The 17154-nt window shown below is 38.6% G+C and overlaps 1 protein-coding gene across 1 annotated transcript in view; it reads left to right on the top strand.

Annotated features, from left to right (window-relative positions):
• LOC135478256 (integrin alpha pat-2-like) overlaps positions 1 to 17154 on the top strand; it is a 54833-nt gene that overhangs the window by 20642 nt on the left and 17037 nt on the right. The window contains exons 3-16 of the mRNA XM_064758530.1: positions 61 to 161; positions 563 to 686; positions 1451 to 1536; positions 1971 to 2019; positions 2441 to 2530; positions 2739 to 2783; positions 3161 to 3204; positions 3610 to 3663; positions 4127 to 4179; positions 5345 to 5441; positions 6975 to 7083; positions 11697 to 11794; positions 12405 to 12495; positions 15044 to 15089. Of these exons, the coding sequence (XP_064614600.1) occupies positions 61 to 161; positions 563 to 686; positions 1451 to 1536; positions 1971 to 2019; positions 2441 to 2530; positions 2739 to 2783; positions 3161 to 3204; positions 3610 to 3663; positions 4127 to 4179; positions 5345 to 5441; positions 6975 to 7083; positions 11697 to 11794; positions 12405 to 12495; positions 15044 to 15089 (1087 nt within the window). The remainder of the gene's footprint in view (positions 1 to 60; positions 162 to 562; positions 687 to 1450; positions 1537 to 1970; positions 2020 to 2440; positions 2531 to 2738; positions 2784 to 3160; positions 3205 to 3609; positions 3664 to 4126; positions 4180 to 5344; positions 5442 to 6974; positions 7084 to 11696; positions 11795 to 12404; positions 12496 to 15043; positions 15090 to 17154) is intronic.

The following is a 17154-nucleotide window of genomic DNA, read 5'->3' as shown; positions in this document are numbered from 1 at the left end:
CAGAATTGATCAAGGAATTGATCAAGGAATTGATCAAGGAATGTAATCTTTTGATTTCAGGTAACGAAAAGAAATATAACGGATCATATTTAGTGGATATAGAAGAAAAATCGAACCAGTGGTTTGGAGCGACTGTAGTTAGTCACGGAGATCTCATTGTGGTAAGATATCACCATAGAAAGAAAAGGAAAGAGTAAAAAGCTAGAATCGGCTACAGTTCAATAATAGCTATTTTATTCTTAAGGGAAATTGTTCTTTAGAACTATGATCTACTTTTCTTGGCAGTCAGAAGCAATGTCAATTCCATTGCCTTTCAAATCACAAAATCCAAATGTTTATAAGTACACAAAAAAAAACATTTCTGAATTCTAAATTTTAAATGCGAAACAGCAGACGTTTTCTGTCTCCCATATAGAAATTTCATTTAGATATTTGTTAACGGTCATTTCATTGTGACCTTACCGTCTGTATAATCAATAACAGTTAATCCTATACCCAGTGTCTCAAAGAAAAGCAAAGAAAAACATGTTAGCAAGCTATTGTTTTGTCTCCATTTGTCTAGGCCTGCGCTCCTCGGTATGTCTATCACGCCCAAACCCTGGACAGGAAGCAGTTAGTCGGAAATTGCTTAGCCTCAGAGGATTATGGGAGAACGGTGAAGGCCGAGTATTCTCCCTGTAAAAGAGGTCAGTCAAACTTATTTCTGGTACACCATCTGCCTTTATTGACTATTCACAAAGAGTTTTCTGTGGGAGTTTGTCAGATGGTGCCGACTTTGGAGTCGTAACTTGCAGAGGTATCAGCGTAGATCCTACTGTTTATTTCAGATTACTGATTATTTTTGGATACTAATTTCATTCATCCACCTAAAACGTCTTTGCAATATCACTGGAAACTGTTGACTGCCTCTCTTAAAAGTATGTATCGTACTGGCAGTTTGCCTGACAATTTTTATACTGGAACATCTACATGTATTTTGTTTGACGGTTGGTATATGAATGTCTATTCAGAATCAGAAATTATATCAGAAATCAGAAATATACTAAGAATATAAGAACACTACTATATAGAAGATCATTTCTTTCGCAATGGAGTAAGCTTACATATCCGAGTTGACCTTTCAAATTGATAATCGCTAGACCAATAGCTGTTATCATATATACAATGATGATAAGAAATCTATCTGGCTCTTAATACCATTCACCAGGTCTTTTCGATGACAACGTACAGCGTTATTTGTTCCTGTTGCTTAACGTATTCTGGAAATGTCACCTGTATAAGTTTTGTGTTGTGTGTTATAATGTATGTACGCTTGGGGTGTTAGGCCGTACTTAACAATTGTTCGGTCATATGACGACGAGAGTTGTAATGGAGGCAATGTAGTTTAACACAATGAATTTGTGTAACTGATATCAAATTTATAAAAGCCGTTTTGCTGTCCCTTTTTCAGCTGTGGATAACAGTAATAGTTTGTACATAGATCAACATGACCAGCATGGCAAATGTGAACTGGGCTTTTCGGCATCTATCAGTTTGGTGAGTAAATGAAAACAAAACACAAAAGTCAGTGTGCGTGGAAAGACCATTGAAAACTATTTCAAATTTAAATTTATCATATGCTTGAATTCTACTGTACTGTATGGACCACATTGATACCACTTGGGGTAGATTTTCACTTTTGGAAATAGTATTTATGTAAGGTTTATTGTGTAATGTAAACTAATACACATAAATCAGATATTCCCACGTTAAATACAGGGTTCGTATATAGGGTAAAAAGAACTTGACTTCATTAATACCTAATTGCATCGTCAATTAAACTCACATTAGAAATCCGTTTGTTTCATTACGTTTAGTTAGTTAACTTTCAGTGGTATTTTAATTTCGAGTCTTTGGCTTACTTCATATTTCTCATGGTGAGTTATTTATCAAGAGAGAATTACGATATGTTTACCCGTTTCAATTTGCAGAACGGGAAAAGAGTTTTGCTTGGAGCTCCAGGAACGTGGTTTTGGCAAGGTACGAGTCACCATGAGATTGAAATGTGGTCGTGATTATACCAGGGATTAGTGTTATTTACCGTGAATTGTAATTTCCAATTGTTCATGTTTAATAGCTTTATGTGATTTATGAAGGTGTGGTTCCTGATTGAGTGACTGATTAATAACGGCACCGGAAGTAAAACACTGACTGACCTTCCCCAGGTACTTGAAAAACTTCAGTCGAAACAGCGAGAGCTGGATATCGAACTTTCGTTTTGGTTTATCAAAGGCCTGATTGTCGTACCGAGTTAGCTGTTTAGCCACCTGAAACTAAGGCCCCTTTTGTTTTTGAACTGAAACCATGAGGTTGTTTTAATTCTGATAAATGAGACAGACTGTGCAGTTTTTTCAAGGTACCCCAAAAATACAAACTGTAAAAATCCATTGTTTGTGCACAGGTCAAGTATTTAACTTCCGTACAGATCCTGGTGCACGCGCCTCTGTGGCAACACCGGAAGGGAAAGCCGAGGATGACTACGGATTTATGGGTAGGTATGGTGACCTCGCGTCACGGTTTTTTCCCTCAAATGGAGACACTTTCCCGTCTAAAGTAACTGGGGGTCTACACTGTGTAATCTGTTGATCACGCACTTTATGTATATATTTCAGCTCATATCGTTATTAGTATCAATATTTGTTCATTCTTTATTACAGTATTTTTATTTTATCGATCCATCAATGTGTTTTTGTTTACAGGATATGACAGCGCTGTAGGAGAGTTTGACGGGGATGACATAGACGGTAAGATCTTTTAAAGTGATTATATAACCTCGTTGAGTTTATCGCATATGATTCCCTAATTACATCTGACTTACATTAAACTTGCCATTCACAAGAGTTTGTGGAGCATAAACGCCGTCATGAAACTTGTTCAAATGAAATTTTCACACTTTCATTTATTTATTAAGAATTTTTATTTGAAGTGAATCTGTGCCTTCTAAAGTTCTTTTTTAAAGTTCTTAAAGCGATTTTTATCAATTTGTAGAAAACCGTAATCTTTGAGATATAACAATCTAAAAAAATAAACAAATGGCGAAATATTTATGTTGTATAGGCTGTATTCCAAATCATATTTGACTTACACATGTTTTGTTTTGTATGTTTATTTTTTTAATCAGATTACGTCGTCGGTGTCCCTAGAGGAGAAGCACTGTTAGGAAAGGTAAACCATTTAAAATGATTCCATCCGATGCACTTTAGCGAGAATTTTTGGCAAAACGTCCATAGTTACTAATTAAATCGAATAATCTGTATTTACCACGAATATTAGCCTACAAGTATTGTCTTTCAGTAAATATCAGACTTGTGCCTGTCGTGGAAATTAGGATATAAACATGAATGCTCATCGAACCATCTGGAAAAGTATCTGTAAATCGATGAAGGGGCAGACGGGTTGGGTCTAAATGTGAGCCAGAAGGTTTGATAACTTTGCACCAAGTTTCCACAGCCTGACAAACTGTTTGTTTTGGACTTCCTACTATCAATACATTTCTTTTATGAGTGTGGATTTAACATACAAAGGAATTTGCCAAAACCAGATGTTGGGTATATTTTTGTTTTTGTTTAGGTTACTGTGTACACACAAGCCCTAAACGTCATCAAAGAATTTCCAGGAAAACAGGTCAGTATTACAATTCTCGGCAAAGACATATTTCACTAGTTGAGCACCTTGATATGTGTTCAACAACCAACGAGTATAGCTGATTGCTTGTTTTCTTAGAGTTTAACGTGCGTCATATTTTACTGTTCACGAGTATAGTTGATTGCTTGTTTGCTAAGAAATTAACCCTCGTCATATTTTACTGTTTACGAGTATAGCTGATTGCTTGTTTTCTTAGAGTTTAACCTTCGTCACATTTAACTGTTTACGAGTATCGCTGATTGCTTGTTTGCTTATAGTTTACGAGTATCGCTGATTGCTTGTTTGCTTAGAGTTTAACCTTCGTCATATTTTATTGTTTACGAGTTCCATGAACTGTATCTGTCCTTAAAAATGAAATCACCATTGTGTATGGCGTAAATTCAAATAAGGTAAAAGATATCTTTAGATAATTTAACGAGTATGCTTCTTATTGTTTTTTCAGTATGGGGCATTTTTTGGAACAGCAGTGGCGGCCAGTGACTTTAACAATGATGGGTGAGTATGATTTTAAAGATGTCTATTGTTTTCAAAATTGCTAGCAATGGATTGACTTAATACCAGGATGTTTCTCATGTTCGGTACATTGCACGAGGTTTCCTCTCTCCTCGGTCTAGTTTCCTCCTTCCTGAAACCTGGCCGACACCATGAAATATGTCTGAGCAGCGTTATGCGAGTCAAGCTGCCGACTTGTGAAAGAGCACCAGTTGTTCTTTCTACAACTTCAAATGTTTCACTCGGTGAATGATATCCTTGTTTACATGAAAAAATGGCGTCTTATCTAAACATGCCAGACACGCCTTCGTCTTTGGAGGCCGTTTCATTCATTATTAGCTAATTAGTTTCTGTCATCACTGACATCTGTGTTGTAATATCGCATATATACCTTAATGCCGTAAAGGTTTATTCTAAGTCACAAATTACTTAGTTTATCCTACTGCAATGTGATGTAGATAGACTCACAGTAATATGGATATAATTTAAGATGTACAGAGTAAAAACCAGAGCAGAGACGACAGTGTGATGAACGGCAAATGGTTACACGTAACTGGTGAAGTACGACCTCTTGTCAGTCTATCTCAGTTAGGGTTTTATTCTAACTGTCAATTTAAATGCATAATAGTAGCAAATTACGCGCCCCTAGCACCATGACTTAAGCAGAATTAGGTAAAAAAATACAGTGATATTAATTGCAATTTAGTAGTCGTCACTGTTCCAGAAATAGGTGCTGTGATATCACCAATGTTGACATACAATAACATTTAATGACGGAGGCCATTTCATGCAACAACAGTCGAAGAGAAAATAAATACATATATTTTTATCATTTTTTGCGAAGCATTTTGTTTAGCATGTCTGAATAAAATCATTGAGATCTATAGTAGTTTTTAAAACACAGAAAAGCATATCTAGTAAAGTAGACTTTGTAGATGTTCTTCTTTGATAAGATATAAATACTAAACTTTTTGGAGAACGTCAATCACCCTATTATTTATCTGTTTATTATTTATTTATGTTATTGGTGGATGTATTATTTATTTACTTATTATTTATGTTATTAGTCGACAGAAAATCCCCGTCCTTGGCCATGTGCCTGACAAACTGCTGAAGTAAAATCCTTACTAATGTACACTGATCACGACCATCTTATTTTCTTCACCAGACTGGACGATATAGTCGCAGGTGCCCCTCAATATTCTGATTACAAATCTTCCAAATCCTTCGACAAAGGAGAGGCCTATGTGTTCTATCAAGAGGAGGTGAGTCACTTTCCTCGTAGTTTTCTCTTTACTTAACCAAGGTTATGTTTGCTCATTCTTATAGTAGTAAGTCGAATTTCTTCAAAGTTGAATTTTGGTTTGGCAACTCTTGTCTTGTGATTGTTGAGCTATAGAAGGTCCAGTATGGTTGACGACTGTTATATGAATATCTCTTACGGCGCCTAGATCCGCTCTTTCGCCTGCGGGTTTTGCTAACCCATAAACGGCAAACGTCAAGGTGGTTCCATCTACCCACGATACAATATCCCAGCTCGCACACACCTGCATGCCATCACACTTCCCGACAAGGCTGTACCCTGTAAATCGTTTACAGCGCTACTACACCCCTATAACTTAGTTATTACTCACCCCATCTTACGCTATTCGTGTGAGCGAGCTCTCCTAAAAGGGAGGTATAAAAGACTGTTATGAGAAATGGGAATCCAGGCGCCGTTTTTCGCCTGTTCTTGTATAAATTTCTCTCACATCTGTACACAACACTGCATTGCAAAATCGCACCAGGAAACGTCATTCGTTTTAAATCTAGGCATAGAGGTCGCATTGACTCGACATATTTTATACCAGTCTTGTCAGCTAATTTGGCGATTGCATTATAGCGACTATTCTCATATTATCTGTTTTATCTACAACTTTTTTCTGTTTCTTGCGCCATTTTTGTTGTACTCGTTCCTTTTCCATAAAATCCTTGAGTTGGATATATACTCTTATCTAGACCTGGCTAACCCTGCAAAGTGCGTGAATCCGAGAACGTCATGCATCGTTGTCGAAAGCTATTTCGCAGCGAGCAACCTTTTTTTCCTCCATGTGTAGAGAGCAGAACTGGCTCTTCACATCTGTTACATGTTCCCACAGAGTACAAGGAAGTCGTGTACATTTTGTGAGCTGTAATATTTATCCCTTGCTAGTCTAATGACTCAGGGAGGTTTTCCTGTATTCATATGACGTGGGGTGGGGTGGGAGGTCAGGTGGTATGGGAATGGAGTGCTTACTGCCTGTCAGTAGTCTTCTCCTTACGTATTTTTACCATGCTATTTGGGTTACGTTTTGTGTTCATCGCATTTGCCGGGAAGTCGAACGAACCCACCGACAAGCCCTAAAGACACCTGCAAGCGTCTTTACCATCCCTTCACACCTCCACTCTTTACAAGTTTCTATTTCAATATACACACCGTGTATTTTGTATTAAGTTACACGTGCACATTGAGTTACACGTGTTCATTTTAAATTACACGTGTTCATATTAAATTACACATTAACTAATATTCTATCTTCATAACTCTGGACACTGTAAAAATAACGATAAAATTGCATACGGTACATGCTCTGTTCATAAACCAATACAATCATTCTGGAAGATCATCGACAGCATCATGGACTCGATAGAACCTCTTCTTGCCTTCACTACCAAAACGTGTTACAAAAGGCATTAAAAACGTGTGTTGACAAATGTGATGTGTCAAAAAGGACTTGCTTTTGTTATTTGCTGTATTTGTATAATTGGTATATTTTCAGCCAAAGTTTGAATCATTTCGCGAACAAGTAATCGAATCTCCTGTAATACGAGGACGGTTTGGAGACGCCATGGCTGCCTTAGGGGATATTAACAACGACAATTTTAATGGTGAGTTAGTTATTGTGAAATGCATAGACAACGACAATTTTAATGGTGAGTCAGTTAGTGAAAGACATAAGAAAACATAAGAAAACAAAGAAGAAAACATAAAAATGATGCCAAAATCAGATGAAAGGGCGTCGAAACTTATTTGCAAAAATGGTTTTTAATAGTTTTTTTTTCATTTTCTTCAGGAGAAAAGGGTATTTGAAAACATTTTTGTATGGTGGATATTTGGAACTACCTTTTGGTATTATCCTTGTTGCATAATAATGTTCTAAATAAGGGTGTGATGCATGTCTAATAAATTTCTTTGAATATAAATCTGTTGTTTATATCCAAACATGTGCATTTATTCTGAATTATGATAATGCTTTCGAATATATTAAAAATATAAATATAATCAAAATCCAGTTTGAACACATTTGTTAGGTGAAAAAAAAAACAAATTCTGGTGCAGATATATTTATTAAACACGTGTTACATCCTCATTTATGACATTATTACAGAAAGATTATATATACCAAAAGGTGGTACGAAATACCCACCGTACACAATTTATTTTCAAGTGTCTTTTTCTCTTTAATGAAAAGTCGAAAAACACGTTGAAGACCACATTTACAACTAAGTTTTTGCACTCTTTCATCTGAACTTTTTTGAAATGTTTATGTTTTTTTCCACCCTTAACAACGTTGAGTGAAACATGTAGCTCGACCAAGGGCATATCGGAATCAATATCTCGGTTGGTATCTTGGTAAGTCATTTGTTGCCCTGTTTTTGATAACAAAACCGGCTCATTTAATGTCAGTTGTGATTGTATTTGAATGTTAAAAATATAGGCTATTGTAATTTCGTATGTACATCGATAAGAATGACTGGACTTCACTATGAGAAATTGTGTGTAGTAATTTTCTCCGCCATGCCTCAGCGGATTCCACTAAAATGCGAAGCCGGGCTTAGCACGTCACCAGAGCTTTAAAACTGGCAACTTTAAATTGTTCTTGCTGAGTATAACTGAAAGGTATTAGTCTTCCCTATATATGTGTCATGTCTGGTGTTTTTGACGTGGCGTTGCAGTGAGGCAGCACTGTAAATATGAGTACTCCACATGGAAATTCGCCAGCTAATGGGAAATAGCGTTTTTATGTACACTATACAACCGTTTATAGTTGTTTTGATCCGGAAAACGACATTGGGAACAAATGAAATCCTGCATAGCTGCCATTTGATTTGCCCGAAGAAGCTAGATTATATAGCCCCCTGTGTAGTAAAAACAACTGTTTCTTGGCTAAAATGTGTAGGAAAAAAGGAAGCAGCCGAAGTCGAATTCATCACCCTACCAAGTATTCATTAATCGAAATCCAATGTACAGCTCGGTATCGATAGGTGAGTGTAATAGAAACCAGAATTTGTATAAAACGAGCTTGGAATCGTACATGGAGACTCCGCGTTCCAGATCTAAGCAAACAAACCCTACAGGCACTGACAACCACCGTACCAAAATAGCCGGAGGGTGTATATGTGGTTTTCGAGTATGGACTCTGCATGGTACTAGGAGGCCTACTCTATGGCAAGAAGCAGACATATACAGGTGGCTATCGCCTATCAATGCCAAAGTATAGTGTTCAGAAATGAACCAGCCAGCTGCACCCATTTTCAGCAGAGGAGTGGTTTCTATGCGCGCTCAGAGCGAGATACTGCATCGTGTATAAGTGTCAGCCAACTTTAATATCCTAACGGCTGTAACTATTATCTTTCCACACAATAAACCTCTCAATTAGGAGATCACATTTTGGTTCAAATGAACAGGTTGTCTTTTCAGTGCTCGGTTTCAAAACTTGATTGCCAGCTAAGGGTAAAATGACGGCTGCCAATGTGCGAGGGCATACTCTGAACAGCTGCCAGGCATATTGTATACATCACACGGTGGTTTAGGAAGGATGCGGGCTTTTTTCTCTGTGGACATTAATGGCTATTTTTAAAAATATAACTTGGAAGAAAATGGAGCACCCCATGACGGATGAATTGCGGCCGAGGATTTGATTTATTAAATAAAGGGTCCAAACAGGACGGTGTAGGCGTACTTAAGCTCCACACGTACATTCCTACAGCGGTATATCTCATAAGAAAACACAGACTGAGTATAACAAAAGCTTTTTGGTTAGAAACATTTCCAGTATTACGTCACAAAAATCACGTACCACGCAATCACATGTGGTCTAGTCACGAGTAGCAAATGTCAGCAAAGGAGGACCTGAAGTCTGCATCATAAGGAAATTATTTAAATTTGTTTTTGGTTGGGGGGAGGGGGAGGTAAAAGTACTCGAGGGGCCTCCGTGGCTCAGTTGGTTAGCGCGCTAGCGCAGCCTAATGACCCAGGGACCTCTCACCAATGCGGTCGCTGTGAGTCCAGCTCATGCTGGCTTCTCTCCGGCTGTACGTGGGAAGGTCTGTCAGCAACCTGCGGATGGTCCTGGGCTTCTCCCAGGCTCTGCCCGGTTTCCTCCCGCCATAATGCTGGTCGCCGTCGTATAAGTGAAATATTCTTGAGTACGGCGTAAAACATCAATCAAATAAATAAATCAAAGTACTCGATTAAAAGATGGCGGTCATATCTAAGGCCGCAAGAAACTGATGTGTCTGGAGTAACCTACCGCCCTTTTGCCAGGCATACCTTTCAGCGGTTTTAAACCAGTGTGCTTCATCATTAACGATAGGCCTTGGGGATGCATAAGCTGTCCAAACTGCAGTAAAATACATCGTTGTGTACCATCGAAGTGCTTTTGAAAACACATATATCGAAAAGTGTGAAGTAAAAGAACAAAAGAGTCTAGGCGACCAAAGAAACATTCATATACCATCAGTCAACCAAAACGGTGGTTAATCGCAAGGCTAATTCCCAAAACCATGTTCAACACAAATCACTAAAGAACTAAGAGAGCATATAGAGTATGAAATTAAAATGGGTTAATACAAAGAGAAGCAGTCAACAATTTTCAATGACGTCGGAAAAATGCAAGTAGAATTGTTCTATAGGAATGAATGAAATCAATATCGAAATCATATTCCATGCTAGTTTATAAGATGTGGATAATCAAAAGAGTGCACCACTTTGAACGAATTTGTTAAAAACGATGGGAGATTTCAAAATTTCCCATTGTCTGCGGAGATAGAATCACCACGTGGGTTTATTACTAATATTTGTATTTGGTTGATGTTTGATACGTTTCTGTATATCACCACTTCCAGATAAGCGTTGGACTTACCTTTACTTAAATGATAAAGGCTACTGTACTCTTCTTATACTTTCTATGATTTCGTAACGTTCTTGTCGCATTGAAAAGGGTTGTTTACTTATTCTGGTATCTACACCCATCTACATTGTATTTAACAAGACGCGTTGAGTGACTAAATCAAAGTTCCTGTCATCAATATACGAAAGTATACAAACTTATTTCTTATTAGAAAAAAAAATGCTCACTACACTTTTTTCCGCCGGGCTACACATTACGTTTTTGCCAAACAAACATGACCTAAATTCGTGCAGCTGTTTTCTATAAAGTTGACCTAGTTTTATTCACAATATTATTCCCTGGTGTTATTATTGGATTGCCCGTGATGGCATGGTTAGCTTTTATATAGAAACGTATACATCTCCGCCCATCCGACTTTGTACTATTAACATATGGGAAGAAAGGAAAACGTAACATTCCTTAGACTTAGCAAACAAGTCCCATGTGTCTAACAGTGTGTTGGTTGAGTTTTGTTTTGGTCTGTTTTTAAGCAGCTCAGTAAGTGTGTCGTTCTTTCTGCTCATCACATGGTCAAATATTTGCTATCCTACCCTTTAATCGGGGCATCCCACTTCTTAACGAGGGTCTTAGTGCAAGGCGACAAGGGACAAGGGCCGCTGCATTTGCGAATTAGTGCTTGTTTTTCAATTCAAGCGGCCCTCTGTGGCCGAATCTCTAATACCGCTAAATTCAACCGGTCTCTACACAATCAGGTCGCAGGATCGAATCCAGCTGTCGCTGGTACAGGTGGTATAGCATTCCGTTTTATCTCGAGGTGAGTCTCGCTACCTCGCTGCTTCGTCCTATGTTACAAAGGTTGGGACAGACAATGACGCAGTCAAGTAGCGAAGCCAGATAGCGCCATTCATCGCAGCTTCGAATGGGCAACAGAGAGAGAGGCAGCAAAGACGCATAAGTATGCCACCATACAGGAGACGAAAGAGGCCTCATTTTCAAGCATTTTATAAGTGATAGGTACTGGCCGCCGTCGTATAAGTGAAATATTCTTGAGTATGGTGTAAAACACTACTCAAACAAATAAATAAATATAAGTGATAGGCTTAGGGAAACTTCCCATATGGAGTATGGAATATGCTAAGCACTGTCGGGCCTGGTGTCATACCGTGGGTCAAGTCAGGTGTCGTGTCTAGTGTCGGTTGCATGACATTCCAGTGAGGCAGCATAACAAACGCTGGAAAGGGTGGTTTATGACTCAGGCATCGTCGTGATGTGCCCAAATTACTATTAAAAGTTAACTAAAACTGAAAGCATACCAACATAACAGAACGTCAGATTATTTAATCATAAAGGAACAATTTTCGTTCACAGATCTTGCCATTGCGGCGCCATACGGAGGTAAAGAGAGGCGAGGAGTTGTATATATTTATCACGGATCTCAAAACGGGCTCAAGCCTAAAATTTCTCAGGTAACTCCCATAGATTTTGTTCATTTTTGTTTCATAAACTATTTTCAGTTACCTCTCCGGCCGTACGTGGGAAGGTCTGTCAGCAGCCTGCGGATGATCGTGGGTTTCCACCGGGCTCTTCCCGGTTTATTCCACCACAATGCCGGCTGCCGCCGACATATTTGTATAATGGAATAAGTGAAGTAAAACACCAATCAAATAAATAAATAAATAAATATTTTCAGTTAAGCTGTTGCTTTACGCTGCACTGCGGAACAGGTCATTCACATGATCTATGGGTGACAGACACCAATACAGGTACAAGCTCCGGAAGTACCAGGTCAGGTTTCTCTTCTTCCTCAACCAGTGATCTGGGCCCTGGTGTTCGAAAGTGTGTTGGCTAATACTGGTACTGTCATATTTTATATGTAAGCCAAATTCAGCAGCCAATGCAATTGTCCAAAATCAAATTCCAAGAGAGGCAGATTTATTCCATATTTAATGTACTGTTAACCGGTTATTTTTGGGCTGAGTACAAAATTGATGACATAGCTTGAAGTTAAACCTGGTGTTAAGTCTCACAACAGTTTTGAACAACGGAACCCTCACTTTGGGCTTCTCTATATTACAGGTAATTCATGGAGCAGATGTTGACTCGGGTCTGCGGTCATTCGGCTATTCAATCTCAGGGGGACTCGACATGGACGGCAATTTCTACCCAGGTAAGAACTTCACTTGTAAGCCGGTAACTATATATTTGTTCATTTGGAGGGACTCCATGGCGGTGATTAGCGTTCTATCGCAGAAGAATCACCCAGGAGCCCCTCACTAATGCGATCGCTGTGACTTCCTCTCAGGTTGTAAGTGGGGTCTTCCAGCAACCTGTGGATGGTCGTGGGTATCCCCCTCTTGGTTTCCCCTCATCATAATGCTGATTGCAGTCTTATAAGTGGAATAATCTTGAGTACCGCGTAAAACACCAATCTAAAAAATTTTCGGTTTTTTTGTTTAACGTCGTACGCAAGAATTTTTCACTTCTGTGGCGGAGGTCAGTGTTATGGGTGGAGGAAATCGAAATGACCAAAATATCTAATTACCCTTCATCAGGCAAAATTCCTGCCTTAAAACCAGGACCAAACCAGCGAGATCTGGATTAGAGCTTGTGACCTCATTGATCATACATCATTCCTGATTCTAGAACGAGGTTTTTACTTGATTGAGCTATGGGTTAAGTTGATAAATTAATAAACCTAATCCATACGCAAAATGTTAAAGGGTAAGATGCTAGTCTCAGACAGTACTTTATTTTGTCAATCAATGTTTTAGTCAGATTGTGTGATGATTATTTTAAGGACATACTCGCCTACCTGTTCATGTTTTTCATTTTATTTAGCCCTTTTTTCCCTCTTTTTTTATTTGCCAACTTAAGTACTGTGCAAAACAAGTTGTCAAAAACTCAGTTATTTTTGCAAGGAATTTTTTTTTATTGCGCATATATAATTCATCATTTTGACATTAAAGCTAAGCAGTCTTTGACCTCTAACGATGTCTTCACTCGTTTAACGTCAGTCAGTGGCTTTTTCAACGCTTTATGATATCTATCTTATTTACCCATGACGTCTGATGTGAGCTCATATTTGTGGTCTATTTTTCTTAATTTAACCAAGAGTATCTGCATAAAAATGTTTTCAAGATATAAGACATCTTCCTCACTGTATTATATATGTTGACAATGCCTACACCAAAGTGTAGTGTAAGCAGATGCACTACATAGTAGTGCAGGACGACAGTTTACACAATTCAGTGTAAGACATCAGCCTACACCACTTCTCTGCACTAGTGTAGGACGGCCTCTTACACTACAATTAAGTGTGGATATCTGCCAATCACCACTTCTCTACACTACTATATAGTGCAGGTCGACGGCTTCCACTACACTTCAGTGTAGACATCTTCCTACACCACTTTTCTACACTAGTGTAAGACTATCGCTTACACTACATTTCAGTGTGGACATCTGCCAATCACCACTGCTCTACAATAGTGTAGGACGGTCGCTTACACTACATTTAAGTGTAGACATCTTTCTACACCACTTCTCTACACAAGTGTAAGACTTTCGCTTTACACTACATTTAAGTGTAGACGTCTGCTTACACCACTTCTCTACATTAGTGCAGGACGACGGCTTCCAGTATAATTCAGTGTAGACATTGCCTACACCACTTCTCTCCATTAGTGTAGGACGGCCGTTTACATTACATTTTAGTGTGGACACCTCTTAATCACCACTTTTCTACACTACTATGCAGTGCAGGACGGCGGCTTACAATACAGTTTAGCATTGACATCTGTCTACACAAAGTACCACACTACACAACTACACTCCTACTTTACACAACAAAGTAGTGTAGGACGGACACTTACACTACATTTAAGTGTGAACATCTGCCCATTACCACTTTTCTACACTACTATGTAGTGCAGGACGGCGGCTTACAATACAGTTTAGCATTGACATCTGTCTACACAAAGTACTACACAACTACACTCCTACTTTACACAACAAAGTAGTGTAGGACGGACACTTACACTACATTTAAGTGTGAACATCTGCCCATTACCACTTTTCTACACTACTATGTAGTGCAGGACGGCGGCTTACAATACAGTTTAGCATTGACATCTGTCTACACAAAGTATTACACTACACAACTACACTCCTACTTCACACAACAAAGTAGTGTAGGACGGACACTTACACTACATTTAAGTGTAAACATCTGCCAATTACCACTTTTCTACACTACTATGTAGTGCAGGACGACGGTTTACAATACAGTTTAGCATTGACATCTGTCCACACAAAGTACTACACTACACAACTACACTCCTACTTTACACAACAAAGTAGTGTAGGACGGACACTTACATCGTACTTGGGTGTAGGCTTTAATGTGATTACCTACTGTGTAGGTAGTTGGGTTTTTTCCACCTTTTCAGAGATTGTATAGGCAATCAAAGCAACCTTGTTAATTATATAGCGCACTGTACTACACTGTGATGACGTTATGGCATGTTTTAATGGTTCCATTCCTTTAAAAACGGTCAATACATTGATACGATGTAAGTCTTAACTATTTGTTTGGAAGGTGGATACAACGAACCGATTTCTTACAACTGAACCAACAGTAACTGGAATCGGAAAACGTGATTACAAAAAATGTAAAAAAAAAAGTATTTTTGATTTATATTTTGTTTTGTTTACAGATGTCCTTATTGGTGCCTACGAATCGGATAGAGCTGTGCTATTGAGGTAAGACATACCCTTAGTTATACTTTGATTGATTGATTGATAATTATGCAAGTGATTTCCTACGAGCTTCATGTATGACGGCGTTAAACCACTCTGTTCCTCATCTGCCACATGTTACGAAGGTTTTGGAAGCAGGGGAGCCATAGTCAGAATGTGTCACGTGCGATCAGATTTATGGATATAGAAGTCTGGGGTAAACCGCAGGTCTTTTGCTAGTTAATGGCGGATTTCTATACGTGTGGCGCACAGATAGACACACAATATTGTATCAACGTGTAAGTGGTGTTCAGTGAATGTTAGACTGTGCAAACGGCCATACGAGTTTACCTCTTACATGTATTCTCAGCCAAGGCCTCTCCAGCATTGAAAGCGAGAGAAACCAGGAATTCTGTTTCCAAGAGTGGAATCGAACTCCCACTTTGTGTGTTCTAGCAATGTAAAGATAAGCTTCTTACCCGAACTACGTAGCTCACACTTTCTAGATTGTCCGAAGAATTCAGGTTGTCCCATCTGGCCTGGTTGAAAATTTTGTTACTTACTCCTTCTTGACTTCCATACTTTCAAATACCAAGGATAGCTCTGAACGAATGTTTTGCAAATATCCCAAGCGGCTGAGTCAGGGAGTTGTATTGTATAGTTCCATAATAGACAACTGCATGTAATGTATAACACAGCCTTATACAGCAGTTTTCATTCCATCAGTTTAATGTCGAAATAATTAAAGCCCCAAGCTGTAATATTCTGGAATTAGATGATTAAGTTTCATTGCCTGGTATATGATTACGGCATTTCGGGTAATGTTCAACCGGAGAAGTGTAATGTTCAGCCGAAGAAGTGTAATGTTCATCTTTTTATAGTTTGAGCGATATTTTATACAATGGTCAATTGAAACTTAAGTCGACCTGGATACAAAAAGAATATAGCCAATGAACCAGAAATGTTTTTGTATATTTTTAGTATGGCATAACGTCAAACACTTGCGATATCTTTGTTTGACTTCATTATCTGTTTGAACATATTCACTCCTGCATGTACCGCTACATGAAATTGCTCATGGATTTCGGGAATACCTGTTGTTTACCTGTCATAAAATATAAATCATGAACCACATGTCAACTAACCACCTTAGTATTAAGGCCATCCTTCTGTTGTTGACTATATTGTTGCTATAATATATAATAGATTGTTAAAAATACACAATTTTACAAGTTATGAGGATTAATATTAGTCATTGTTCTATTTATGATTTGGTGTTTATAGTTTGTTTTGTTTAGTTTGTTTTTTTTTTTTTTGTTAGTTTTTTTTAATTGTTGCAAACGCCAGTTGATTTTTTTATATAAATACAAGTATAATATGGATACAGATGTACAGTGAAAATTGTCTCATTTCATCGACGGCGTACAAACGGAGAAGCTTGACGAGAGTTATCTGTTTGTTTGCGGTGAAAGTGTCATGTTGGCATCTCGTTATTGTCACCGATATATTACATCTTGGATGTTTTTTGGGTGACGGTAACTTGAGAATCGTATTTTATTCAGATGGTTTGAAGTTACTACTATGTGTTACCATAGACTTCTTTCGGCGCTAAATGGCCATTTCGCAGTGTAACGTTCACTGAACAACACTTGTCTTCTTGCAATAGACCGCTTCGGTGGCCTAGTAGTTAGAGCTTCCGTCTCGAGGCCTGATGATCCAGGATCAAACCCGGGTCGGGTCATACCAAGGACTTTACCAAAATGGTACTTGTTGGTGTCTCGCCTGGCGTTCAGCACGGAGGGGGTTAGAACAAGGAAGCAAGACTGGTTGGCCCGGTGTCAGTATAATGTGACTGGTGGGGTGTCATGTCTGGTGTCTTCGGCATGATACTTCAGTGGCGGTGTGGATTCGCCCTGCCACAATGAGACACATTATATGTATACACACACCTATAAACTCCTCGTCGTCATATGACTGAAAAATTGTTAACCTCTGCTTTAAACACAAAGCATTCATTCATTCTTCTTCCAGCATGGTGTACATAACTGTACTTGACACGTGGGAAAGTTCGTCAGTAACTTCCCACATG

Source organism: Liolophura sinensis, chromosome 11, assembly GCF_032854445.1.
Source record: "Liolophura sinensis isolate JHLJ2023 chromosome 11, CUHK_Ljap_v2, whole genome shotgun sequence".
NCBI classification, from domain to species: Eukaryota; Metazoa; Mollusca; class Polyplacophora; order Chitonida; family Chitonidae; genus Liolophura; species Liolophura sinensis.
The sequence above is the reverse complement of the archived record's forward strand: the minus strand, read 5'-3'. Positions and strand labels throughout refer to the sequence as shown.